Source organism: Leptinotarsa decemlineata, unplaced genomic scaffold, assembly GCF_025532065.1.
Source record: "Leptinotarsa decemlineata unplaced genomic scaffold, Ldec_3_MD MMD2_tig00004307_RagTag_RagTag, whole genome shotgun sequence".
In the NCBI taxonomy this organism is placed as follows: Eukaryota; Metazoa; Arthropoda; class Insecta; order Coleoptera; family Chrysomelidae; genus Leptinotarsa; species Leptinotarsa decemlineata.
The window spans coordinates 15,417,576-15,431,844 of record NW_027412606.1 but is presented as its reverse complement, the minus strand read 5'-3'; the positions used below and the strand labels follow the sequence as shown (position 1 = coordinate 15,431,844).

General features: G+C 36.0%; 2 protein-coding genes across 4 annotated transcripts in view; one reads left to right on the top strand and one right to left on the bottom strand.

Annotated features, from left to right (window-relative positions):
* LOC111504799 (uncharacterized) overlaps nucleotides 1-5,947 on the top strand; it is a 36,656-nt gene extending 30,709 nt beyond the window's left edge. For both annotated transcript variants that reach the window (XM_074179050.1, XM_074179049.1), the window contains one exon: nucleotides 5,351-5,947. In XM_074179050.1, coding sequence (XP_074035151.1) covers nucleotides 5,351-5,896 — 546 coding nt within the window. In that variant the 3' untranslated portion in view covers nucleotides 5,897-5,947. The remainder of the gene's footprint in view (nucleotides 1-5,350) is intronic.
* pip (heparan sulfate 2-O-sulfotransferase pipe) overlaps nucleotides 1-14,269 on the bottom strand; it is a 530,582-nt gene that overhangs the window by 373,513 nt on the left and 142,800 nt on the right. The gene's annotated exons all lie outside the window — the stretch shown is intronic.

Here is a 14,269-nt window from a genome sequence, read left to right as displayed (position 1 = left end):
TTGGAGGTAAAAATAGTTAGGTATATTTACAGGTATACTTTCGAAAAATTTATTGATATATTAAATGAATTCATAGGTGACCTTCTCAGGTAGATTCATTATTAAGGCAGACGAGTAGGTAATAGGTTAGAGACACGTGTCGCGATTTTTGTAAAACCCTACATCATACAATAAACTGTGTTAATAAGTTTTTTAATATGGATTTTCATTAAGTATCGGCCAGTTCTATTCAACATATTTTAACAAAATCCCGAAACACGTCAAATTTAAATTATAATTTGACATACTTCACCGATAAAAGGCTACCCCTACCTTTAACCCCCATCGAATAACAGGTACAATCCCTAATTTTTTAAATGGGAAGTATTAGCTTATGACATTTCGTTTGGAAGGTCTCTTCATTCTCTAAAAAAATGTTATTGCTTTCAAGTTTATTACAACAATTAAGATAAAATAAATTTCATGTTGAGGTATCGATAATAAGAAAGTAAGCAAAAACCATGCCAATGTTCGTTTTAGATGGTATCCTTTAAAAAAATGTTCATAATTTCCGTGGCAACGTTAGTTTAAAACGCCTTGTCAACTTGTTTTGTATGTTACAACATTAGTTGTCAGTATTTTAATTTAAGTTCAAAGTTCGTTAACTTCAAGTCTGACAAATGGTTAGATTAACGGAAATGCATAAAATAAAAGTTTATCAAATGATTGGTTATGGAGATGAAACCCGAACACAACAGGAAGTAACTCGCGTATTTCATGAGGAATTTCCTAATTTACCGCCCATATCTCAAGAAATAATAAGTAAAATAGAGAAGCAGTTTCGTGAACTTGGTTATGTGGGGCAGATAAAAAAATCAGCTGCCAATGCAATGAGTGATGACCTCCAATTAGATGTGATGCTTGATTTTGAGGAAAATCCACATACATCGAGTAGACAGGCATCCACTACATTCAATGTTACCCATACATCGATAGTAAACATATTAAAGAATTAAGAAAACAAAATGCATCCGTATAGAATGATACCTACTCAGGAGCTCATGGAAGACGATTTTGATTGAAGAACTTATTTTTGTGAGTAATGATGGACATGTTGGATAACAATATGATCCGATTCGAAGACGTTATATTTTCTGAGGAGTGTACTGTGTCTCTTAACGGTCATGCTAATCGGCAAGAATGCTGCTACTGGTCAATGGAAAATCCTCACTGGATAAGAGAAGAACACACGCAATATCCTCAAAATGTTGATGTTTGGGCAGAGGGATTGTAGGGAACCATTTCATTGGTCCTTTTTTCATTGAGGGAAACTTGAATGACGATAATTATTTGGCATCACTTCAAATGATGTCATTTCAAGTTCAGCAAATTTATATCCTGATCCAGGAAACCCTCAAGTTCCAGTGAATGCGATATGGTTTCAGCAGGATGGAGCACCACCATATTACCAAGTTAAGGTCCGGCAATACCTCGATACAACATTTCCCAATCTGTGGATAGGAAGGCGATGATTGATCGAATGGCCAGCGCGATCATCTGATCTTTTACCATTAGATTTCTTTTTAAGGGGATATGTAAAGAGCAATGTGTACAAAACCATACCTTTGAGATTAGGATGTTGCCGAACCGTTCACAGTGAATATTTTGAACATCTACTTCGTTAACATCCATAGTTCTTTTTCCTATTCAACATTTCATTACGTTTTGCATTACATTTTAGTTTTTGAGTGTATTTTATCAATTTCGGTAACCACATGTTGTTTTTTATTTTATCTTAATTGTTGCAATAAACTTGAAAGCGATAACATTTTTGAATAGAGAATGAAGAGACCTTTTAAACGATATATCACAAACCTATACTTCCCATTTGAAAAATTGTGGGTTGTACCTGTCATTCGAAGGGGGTTGAAGTTAGGGGTGGCATTTTTACGTTGAAGAGTGTCAAATTATAATTTACATTTGACGTGTTCTGGGATCTTTTTTCAATATGTACAGTAACCTAAATAATATATTTATTCCATTTGGCTTTTACACACTGTATAACGTTGCTGAGCGATTTTTGGTAATTTTTTGTCTACGAATTCAAATTGTATCGAATCACCAGAAAAATCACCCGAGCATTTGGAAATGATAGTATTAATGAATGCACTGTTCGACGTTGGTTTGCGAACTTTTCTTCCAGAGATTTCAGCCTCAAAGATGAGCCCCGAAGTGGTTGACCAGGACTAGGATTTGAGGACCCTGGTAGAGACTGACCCATCATGGTGCGTGGGATGCCGGAAGAACTTGGCGGAAGAACTACGTTACAACAAAATGAGCATGACTGTGAACAACGTGTAGTATCAATTGAATTCATGGTTGCCTACTGACAGTTAAAGATCATCGAATCCCGAGGATGTTGATGGGATTATTCGACTTGTGTTACGTTGGAAAAGGTGCACTAATTCAAATGGCGCTCATTCCAATGAGTATTCCTGAAATATTATTGTTTAAAATAGACTCATAAAAATTTACAAAACTTTTGAAAGAACATAATATTTATTGTTACTCCTCAATCCACAATAATTCTTTGAAAGATGCAAATACTCCCTAAATAATTTGACAAGTGACACATATATCGAGGATTTTTGTTCGAATGAAGAAGCTACTATGTAGCAAAACACGTCTTCAGTAAAGTTATCAGTATGAAAATTGTTTCATCATCATAGATATACCTATTATTTCAGTATGTTTCAAGACAAAAATTCTTAACCTACATTCTTCACAACTGCTTTCTTTTGAACTTGATTTCTGCCTCAGCGTCATTGAAGCTCAAAAAATATTCTGGAATAAATAGAAGACAAGTCACAATAATTATGGACATATAATATTTGACGTTATTGAAAGATCTGTACAGTTCTACTTGAAATCGTTTTTCATTCTCGGACAATGTCTTTTTCATCGTTAGAGTCTCTCCTGGACTAACTTAGCGGATACTATCCTCGGTAATTTGCCAGCATCTCTACAAATAGGACTTTTATCTTACTCTTTTCATTGAGCTGGATGCTACTAAGTTATTTTTTGGGACAATATGGTAACTCTGCCTACTTTCTCTGGAGCTTATGGTTTACGTCTTTTTTTAGTTTGTCCGAGTCAAAAAGCATTAGATACAAATTTATATTCGAGTGGCTTATATTGAAACTCTTCTCCATTTTGTCGTTGGTTGGCTTTATTCAACTTTCTGATCATTTTTCCCCCCCGTTGATCAACATCGAGGGAGCCTTATTAGTAGATAGTGTGACCATTTTGTTTCAGTCCCTTCGATTTTTTTTTATAACAGATTAGTCGATTGCGACATTGGACCATTCCAACTCGTTGTAGATGTGGAGTTGTCGAACGGATTTATCACAATTCAGAGATTTGCATCATTTCTTATCGCAATTCAGACTGAAGGTTTCGTCCCTCATCGGGGCGAAACTTCAGTGAAAATTCATGTCCGATTATAACATTTTCTACACATGCTGCGACTGTCAGTTTCCAAGTTGGTGAAGGATACAATTTCGGTTTAACCTGTTTAACCGGTTTAACAATCTTCAAATTTAAATAAAACAAAGTGTGTGTGAGATATCATCGAGATTTTTCATTCGTTTGAAACACCTATTGATGCCATTCTTTGTGGAATATATCGTTCAAGTGTCCGCCACGTCTTCTTTGGCTTTGAGGACCACTGTGGTTTGTGGCTTATTCACATACACCTGCGACTTGAAAAAACCCCACAAGAAAAAGTCTGACGAAATCAAATCGTACGATTTCGGTGGCCAGTTCACATCACCTCCATGTGAGATGACCATTACCTCAAATCGCTCGTGCAGAAGATACATGTAGCTATGAGCTGTGTGCACCTTGTGTCGTCCTGTTGAAATCACATGTCGTTGATGTCCAGATCATCCAATTCAGTCCAAAAGAAGTTGGTAATCATCCGTTGTTGACAGTGATGGCCTGGCAAACGTCGTTCTCAAAGAAATATGGAACGATGACGCCGCCAGCCCAAAATCCACACCAAACAGTTACTTTTTCGGGATTAATGGATGCTTTTGGATTTCATGTGGATTGGTATCGTCCCAAATTCGACAATTTTGTTTGTTCAGGTACCCATTCATCCAGAAATGGGCCTCAACACTGAAGATGATTTTTCGGTGAAAATAGGATTAGTTATCAATTGCTCCAGAGCCCATTCAGCGAACACATGTCGTTGTCTATGGTCGTTTGCATCCAGTTCCTGGATCAGTTGAATTTTGTACGGATTCACAACGCAAATTTCGCCAAGTTTTAGTCTGCGAAGGGCCGGGTTCTGCTTCGGATTCTTCTGCACACTCTCACAGACAGTGGCGATGTTTTCGACAGATTTTGCGTGTTGGTCGATCATATACAGAACAGGTAAACTCAAATTTATCCACCATATTACGAGTAGTCCTCTCAGTAGTATGGCGACCGTAAGATGGGCAAAGTGCGCGGTACGATGTTCGAACAGAACATTCATTTCGATACAACAATTTTATAATTTGCAGGTGTTGTTGAATGCTATATCCGTTTATGATGCAGCTTCAACAAGATGGCCGTTGTCAATTGTGTTGTCAAAGTTTGGACGTCCCTGTTGGAAGATCCTATATGATACTTGAAAATTTCAAAGACAGCTGACTCAGTAGAAACAGTCCTAAATTCAAGAAATAATTCTCTTCTTTCATGAACACCTGCTCGATTGTTATGAAGATGTTCGAAGATAATCAGAGTATTGTCTTTATCCTGACTTTTATCAGTTTTTTTCTTAGTTCTTGCATTCCACAATATATAATTTTTATAAATTGAAAGGTGTAAAGTTTTAGGAGAGATTCATTTTTTGGAAAGAAAGGTTTTGACTTCCTGCTTCATCTTTATACAAAAAATGCGGGAATATTCCAAAGAAGATATAACCATATAGAAGAAATCCTCTCGAAACAATTACTTTCATATAAACATTGAATTACACGAAAAAACACTTTGGAAACAACTACTTTTACATGAACAATGAATTATACACAAAAACTTTTTCCTATTCAGTTTGTACTCCAAACATTCGTTATGGAATGCAACACAATATATTATATAGAAGAGTTGAAATTTCACTTACATTGAACACTGTCATACTCGGAATAAGACTCTTGCCTTATTGCCCCTTCAGCACCAATATAGATGACATTACAAATTCAATTCAACTCCAGTGATTATTCTCTCCACTGATAATTTCAAGTACTGGGTGAATAGTAAATCCTCACGAATAATACTCAAAAACTGTCTCAAATTGCTAGTGCATCTTCTGATTTTATTTTCACAGATCAAAGAAGTGGCACCGATCCATCCTAAAGATAATGCCCGAAAAAGATTCTGGAAGCATGATATAAAAATCGCACGCGACTATAACAAAACTATACAAAAAGGAATGAGCGGTGAATGCATGATCAAAAAACTTTCTGAAGAATTGGCACACTACCGAAAATACGGTTATCACGAACCACTTAACCACTCCACTGACTTGACAACGGAATGCTTGAAGAATAACCCTATCAGATCCCAATATACTTGGTCTCCTTGTATGGACCTTGATTCCGGGGCTTTAAAGAATCTTTGTCAGAAACTAATGAAGGAACACGGATCTTCCATGGTGCAATCTAGCAGAAATACCGAAGATTCTAGTCACCATAGACGTTTGTCTCAGATTTTTCCCCCGGAGATCAAAAAACAACATGAACAGTCTTCGAAACAGGACCTCAATTTGAGTATGGAATCAGGGCACAGCTCTACTAGTACGAGTAGACAGTATTCTTTGGGGAACAAAAAGTTTATCGTTACTCCTTGCAAAAGTGATGGTTTTTTGCCGTGAAAAAAATTGTGATACTAATTTAAACTTCATACAGATTTTAAAACTAGAAAACTGTTTTATTTTATTGTCATTTTTCTTTCAAAACTGTAAATATGTAGCCGATTCACAACTCATTCGTGAAATCAATTAAACTCATTCGAAATCAAATATACATTATCATGAAGAAATGTTGGTTGGGTAACATGATCAATTTTTTTCTGAAAAAAAAACAATTATTTTTTGCCAACGTTTCGAATTTAGTTAAATTTTTCTTCAGAGCTCTGTAACAATGAATTTTCATGAACATACCTTCCACAAAACTTTATTATCGTTATTATCGTTTCAATTTTACAAGAAATAATAAATTACTTATTGAATTACTTACCGAAAAGTAGTTTATTCGTGTTGATAATATTACTATTTTAAAAACCATCAGACATATTGGATACATATTAAAAAAAACATCCCAACAATCAAATTTCCGAGACAACAACAACACAAAACGACATGAAACAAACGAATGGCTTTATCTCTGATTCTGATAAGGTGGTGTCTGTTTTTTAACCAATGACAGGAAGGAGAAGAATAAAAAAAGGTAAATTATTCAGGTATTTTACTTATCAAATTGAAATATGCAGTATTGAGGCCATCGACATCTCTTCAAGTGTCAACACTATCGCATTTGAGGATATGTATTATTTTTCATGTTCAACGAGGGCTGTGGGGTTTTTTATATTTAGTTTCTTAGAGTCTTTCATGTGATCTGAACCTCATATTTTAAGATACCGTGTGGTTTGACCAACATAGCATTCGTGATAGCGTCCACTATATTGGATTCTATTTCTAGAAACTTTGAGAGCCAAAATTAGATTAAGTTTTCGACTGAATTTCTGATGAAATTCCAGATTTTTTTTTCAAAACTCTTTCGAAGCAATTGTTTCAATTCACCAACCAAGTTGATGTCATCAGGGGTTGATCTTATCTGATAACTATTCAAAATAGATATTTCTAACTATTCACCAGAAGTTCTTTTTGATGTCTCGAATAAGTATTTCATGATCTAGATACAAAAAAATGTGGGAATCTTATGAAAATACATTTCACCCTATTCAGTTTGTATTCCAGTTTGTATTTTCAAGAAATTATATCAGATATCATTCACAGGATTTCCACACAATATACTGAATGAAAGGTAAAAATTTCACTTACATGAAACACTGTCATCTCCACTGGTAGACATCGATGTTTCGCCTTAGTGCTTTTCAGGTCCGATCTGGATAGTATTATAAGAAAAAACTACACAATTCATTCATAAATTACGATTTTTATGTCACGAAATAAGTTTGATCCACTTATATCATCGATGACATCGTAATGACATTCATTCACTTATTTGATTGAATCCCAGCCAGAAGGAATCTTTTTTATATTGGAATTGAATTAAAAAATTAAATTACATTTGAATACATTCATCTGAGGAAAAAGTCAAATGTGAAAATACTTACTTTCGAATAGAATCGGTGCACTCGTCACTGATATCACTTTCAACGGATGCAATTAACTAATTTCGCCATGCAGGACGTATTTATAGTAAAATAAGTGGTGACATATTTCAAAATGAAAAAAAAAAAAAAATAAAAGTCTGTTTCCCCGCTTTGAGAACTACGTATCTCCGAATTCTGATTCAGCATTGACAGTGATCAAGGTCACCTTGGATATTCATATAAAAATTTGTGATGATATAATCTGAAATGAAACAAAGAAAATCAAAAAGTCTTTGTTTAGTCGTTTTGAGGCGTATTGTCAGATGCCTATTCAGCGTTGACATTGATCCATGTCACCTTGGGTATGAATAGAAAAGTTCTACAAACACATCAATTCTGCGTTCTTTTTCCTTTTATTTGAAGTGTCGTATGTAACGATGCGAGTAGTATTAGTGAAGATACAACTCAGTGCCCTTTTGGCATCGTATTTTTTCTCTATGTCGATGAATTCTGCATTCGTTTCCCTTTCATTTGATGTGCTGCACGTTGAGATCCACTATCACTAACGTAGATGTGGCTTAGTGTCCTTCTGACATACTACGCCAGCTTTGTTTTTTATCTGTCGATGAATTTTGCATTTATTCTCCTTTCATTTGACGTGCTGTACGGGACGATTTGATAATAATTAATGTAGATATGGCTTAGTGCCCTTCTGACACATTGCGTCATATTTGTTTTTTCTCTGTCGATGAATTCACATTCGTTTTCCTTTCATTTGATGTGCTGCACGTTGAGACTCAACAATCATTAACGAAGATTTGGCTTAGTGCCCTTCTGACATGTTGCACCGTATTTGTTTTTTCTTTGTCAATGAATTCTGCAATTCTTATTCTTTCCTTTGACATGCTGTACGTGACGATCCGAGGTTTTTTCAATGATTTTCTTTGCAATTTTTCCTATGGTGTTTCACATTAGGTACTCGATATTAGTAGTGAGTATCCACATCGACCTGTTGTGACTAGTATAGCGAAAATAGATTATGAGGTCGTTTTCGCTTCGTTAAATGATTAGCTATGTTTTTTGACATCTAAACGAATCCATTGATGTCAAAATCATCGGGATCGGACGACCGGAAGTGAAAACCGGAAGTGACCTGTTTTTGACCGATTCGAAACCTCCTCACCCTAAGAAATCCAAAAATATCATATGTTTCAGTATACGATGATTTTTTCATTTTTTTGTCAACAAATTCTGCGTTTTGAATCAAACTTCTGCAATTGAATTACACTGATTAACGGAAAAACAGATTTTGAACAGAAAACTCGTAGTTGTTCATAACCCAACAACTTTTGATTTCAAGTATGTTCAATGATTTTCTTTGAATGTGCAATTCTTTCAACGCTATTTCACATTAAACGCTGTATATTATACTATTCATAATCTACAAATGAAATCATTTGAAATGAGTACCCACATCGGTCTGTTGCGGCTAGTATAATGAAAATAGGTTATAAGGTCCTTTTGGCTCCGACAAATGAATAATTATGTTCCATGACATATAAGTGAATCCATTGATGTCGAAATCATCGAAATCGGTCGACCGGAAGTGAAAATCGGAAGTGGTCGTTTTTGGATGGATTCGAAACCTTCTCACCCTAAGGAATCCAAATATATCATATGTTTCAGTATACAATGATTTTTTCATTTTCTTTGTCAATAAATTCTGCGTTTTGAATCAAGCGTCTGCGATTGGAATAAACTTATAGTTGTTCATAACCCAATATTTTTAATTCCAAGTTTGTTCAATGATTTTTGTTGAATTTGCAATTCTTCCTATGTCATTTCACATCAGGCGTTGGATATTATATTCGTTACGCCATCTTTTTTTTTTTTCTCTGTCGGTACACTCTGTATTCGTTTCCCTTCCATTTGATGTGCTGCATGTTGAGATTCAACTATCATTAACGAAGATTTGGCTTAATGCTTTCCTGACATGTTGCATCATCTTTGCTTTTTCTTTGTTGATGAATTCTGCATTTCTTATCCTTTCATTTGACGTGATGTACGCGACGATCTGATCATTATTATGGAATATTTTTCACATATAGTCAGTGGGCATACTTGTAGACTGGCTATAAATCACACTTGCAGACCGGTTTCGGGTTTGGCCACTCGTCAGTGGCCAAACAGTCCGTTCGAGGATTGATACTCTGGAGGAATTTGATTTTCAATTATCGAAAATCATCGACTTTATGTTGATGATATATACTACCTTGCACTGACGAGTGGCCAAACAGCCTGAAACTGGTCTGCAAGTGTGTTCCAATAATTGAAAATCTATTACGGCAGTTGTATCGCCAACAGCATATGCAGAAATAACTTCTGTGAAGAAACGATAACGAATAAACGCACGCAAAACGGTCGCACGCAAAACGGTTGAAACGCTTGTAAAACGGTCGCTTTTCCCATTTTCGAATATTAACTTCACATCACATAACTCCTCGGCAACTTTGGTGCCATCTCCTCCTTCTCTTGATGATGCTAACTTGGTTAACAAAGTTACGATATTTAGTTTTTTTCCGACATGTTGGAACGCTAGACTTCTGTTAAGCCGGCATGTTTTTTCCTTAAATGATGTATTTTGAAACGACCTCTATACACATTGATATCATATTTTAAACCAACATGTTTTTTTCTTGAATGATGTATTTTGACGTACCCTATACACTCCGACTCCATGTTTTTCAATGATATATTCAGAGATACCTTGTACATATTGAGGGATCGCACGTTGAAAACTTACAGTCTCGTGGAACTGTTATGTTTTTTCTTAAATAATGTATTTTGCAACGCCATGTTTGTTTTCAATTATGTATTTTGAGACACCCCGTACATATTGAGGGATCGCAGGTGTTGTTAAATTTTTTTCTAAATCTGATCCATTATTATTAATATATCACTTTCGCGATTCCAATTTTCATCGAGTCGTTCACGCTTAATTACAAAACCAGCAACGCTACATTGTCCCATAAACAACGATTTATTTTACAACCGGCAATACCTGCTGCACTAGGAATGTGAAACTTTGATATCATCTCCATCTCTCTTTGCCTCGATTACGTCACACGCGTCTCTCGCTCTTACATACACATACACATCTTTATATGAAATATCAATTCTTTCTCGAATCTAGGTATACTTTCCTATCTTCAACATGATAATGACGATTACAACTTTCCAAACATTCTACGGAAATGAAAAAATGCGGCCAAGTGTATGAACTTACACAACTTACGCTGAAAATACCCATCATTTGCAGTTACTTTCAATATCTCACGTTGGTGTTAAGGCTAAGGACAATGTCTACCACGCGGACGACTCGGATTCGATTCTCATAACTGTTTTTTTTAAATCAGGATCACGTGACAAGGGGCGAAGTCGCAAGAGGGGCCAAGGGGCGGAGTACTAAGAGGGCCGAGTTCCAAGCTCTACGATACTCATTCCATTCTGCGTCGATGACGTCACACGTTTCTCTCCCTCTGAAATACTTACCAGCGACGCACGACCTGGAAGTAGGCCAGGAACAAGTTTGTTCATCTACTGGTTTGAATTTCCAGCTGAATGCGCGGAAGCTTCTGATTGGTCGACTATATAACGGTAAAAGTGGAGAAGTGGAGATGGTCAGAAGTGGGATTTGAAGGCTAAGGCTCAGTTTATACATAATGGACGTCTGGCAGAGACAAGGCGCTGACCTTTGCCCCTTCCGTGTGAAGTGAGCCTGAGGCTCAAAAATGTCCAGAATTTAGCTCCATAAGAAAATACATGGGATTTTGGCCCAGCACTCTTGCAGCTATATTACTAGTGTGTAACTTATTCAATGAAAAATATCTAGAAAGATGCATAACGCAATCAGCAGTGAGTAAGATTGAAAAGAAATTTCGAGAGCTAGTACAGTTGAAAATGCACACAAATCAAGTCGTCCTTCTGTAAATGATGATACAAAACTAGATTTTTTACATGCTTTTGAAGAAGATGTGCACACTTCTGTTCGTAAGGTTAGTCATGATTTCAATGTCAGTAAAACAACTGTACACAAAGTATTAAAATTAGAAAAATGGCATCCCTTCAAAACCGAACTTCTACAAGAATTGAACGAGGATGATCCAAATAAAACAATAGAATTTAGTGAAGCCATGATGAATAACTGTTACCGAGACCGTCTCCTCGTAAAAATATATTTTTTTCTGATGAAGCCTCTTTTACATTAAATGGTGGGTTCAACCGTCAGAATTGTAGGTACTGGGCCAAAGAAAACCCCCACTGGATGCGTGAGCATCATACACAATACCCGCAAAAGGTAAATGTATGGGCTGGCATTGTAAGAAACAGGATAATCGGACCCTACTTTTTCGACTGTACTTTAGACGAGCCAACATACCTTCAGTTTTTAAGGGGATATCTCATACCTACTTTAATTAATTTATTCCCCAGTAGAATTAATCCTGGAAGTTTTGATGAAAGTTTATGGTTTCAACAGGATGGTGCGCCTCTACATTATGCTGCAGATGTTCGAAGGTATCTCGACCAAATGTTTGCGAACCGGTGGATTGGTAGACGTGGACATATTGAATGGCCAGCGAGGTCGCCAGACTTAAATCCATTGGATTACTTTTGATGGGGTCATCTGAAGGATGTTTATAAAACGAAATCAGTAAATATTCAAGAATTAAAAGAGATACTTCGAACAGAAATAAACAATTTTCCTCAAGAACCAATAAACAAGGTTCAACAAGAATGTATTCAACGTTTAGTTTACTGTCAAATACAGCAAGGACTACAGTTCGAACATTTAAAATGAAGTCATGTATTTATTACTGGATTACTTTCCCATTGTTGAATTATTCATTAGAAAAAAATTTAAAATAATTAATTAATTTCTACTTTTATTAGTTATGAATAAAATTTATTTTCTAAGCACACATCTTACAAATTCTGTCCGTTGGACACCAAGTATCATACCTTTTCGGAATCAGCTCGTTACGGATTATCTAAAACTGACACCAAATACAGGGTGTTGCATTTAAAAAAATTACCGATGATGTCATCACATTTATATGGATCACCCTGTATAATGAAATTTTGTTGCAAAATGTAGAATATTGAAATTAAAAATCGAAGTGTTTCAGGTTTTTGTTAAATAACCTTTGGTTTTGGAATATCGAATTTATTCCATACTTTGCGGACACACTGTATAATCAAAAACATGAAAAACTCATGGGCGAAGCCAAGTGCAAGGTTAGGCTATACTTGGTTGCAGAAACAACACAAATGCACAGAGTCATTAATAGAAGTCAGTTGCACTCTTATTGGTTTCGGTCAGATCACCTTGGGTTAGAAATATCACTAGTTACCACGAAACAGCTCCAGCTACCTACACATGAACATGTGTTCTGCTTGGTAGCTGAACTTGTCTATTTATATATTGCCGTAGGCTGTAGTTGTGAGGTGGACATAAATATGTAACTGAATTGTAACCTAAAATCATGGAAACTGGTAACGTTAATGCCAGACAACATGGCCGTTCAGGAACAGTCAATAACGAATACATTAATACAGTTGTAGGCAACGTCGCCTTAATGGAAAATATGCAGTATTTGACGACTAAGTTGTCAAAGCTTCAGGAGTGAGTTGCACAAACATTCTCAGAATTTTTCATCGACACAAATGTGTCGTCGTTGAATTGTGTTAGATCTTTTCCAACCGTAATCTGGCTTTGTCATACACCACATGTTTCTTGGATGGAAGCAACTTCGGGCAAGTTAATCCTCAAAATGTTTGATACTGAATACTATTGATGCACCTCAAATTCACACCCAATATCCTGAAAAACAGAGTGTTGGGTAAAAGTTCTGGGTAACCAGTTTATTGAACTTCTTTCTGAAAATAAACCAAAATGGTGGAGGATATTTCAATTCGATGAATAGTCAAGTTATGCCAAACAATAACAACGTCATACACTTAGATCCTATAGTGCGAAATGGGGTAGTAGCTTTCTCATGAAATACTACTGGATAATTTATACCTACTACTATGGTTTCGGAGGGGTATCTTTGTCTCTCATTGAGACATCTTTATCTAATCGGTATCAGACAGTTAACCGCAATAATTCAATACCTCAATATGAACTTGTAAAGCACGGGATCCCCCAAGGCTCAGTACTGGGGCCACTGCTATTCATTATAATATATAAATGATATTTTTAACTTCTCATAATTCAGTTTTGTTTGCCGATGTATTTTATTGCCCTATCGCATTCAAGTGTTTTTTCGATTCGGATATGCTTACCACTGGCTTATGTAATTGATAGGGAATTCTCGATAAGGGAATAACTAGCCCTTAACTCAATTCAATATTGAAATATAACTGGTCATTTCAGTTCATTTATTCAAATAATTTTCCACTGAACCTGCATAATTTTTACTCACTTCACGGTAGCCGGTAGCCGGTCGGTTCGACGTGGGTGCTTTGTTCACTCAGTCAAATCGACCACCGTGTTGGTCGCTGGTTCAAGCCCCAGGCTGAACAATCGATTTTCACTTGCTATCGTCCAACCCGTGTTAGGAATCACACGTTAAAAGGTAAGCCCTCGTTAGTCCTTAGTTCACACAAGTTTCGACTTTTGAGAGTTGTCGTTCGTAGGGGTGCGACAGCTGGTTAACGGTAAAACAGATATTTTTTTAAACAGATCTAGTACTTTTCGTAAGTGTCCCTCTTTAGAAATACATAATTCAATTTCAGGATTTAAAAAAGAGGTTTTTGAATTCTCCACAACTTCAGGAACAGGCTATTTCTTCAATAATTCTTCCCGAATTTCTTTATCGACACCATCAAGTAACTTTTCCATCTAACT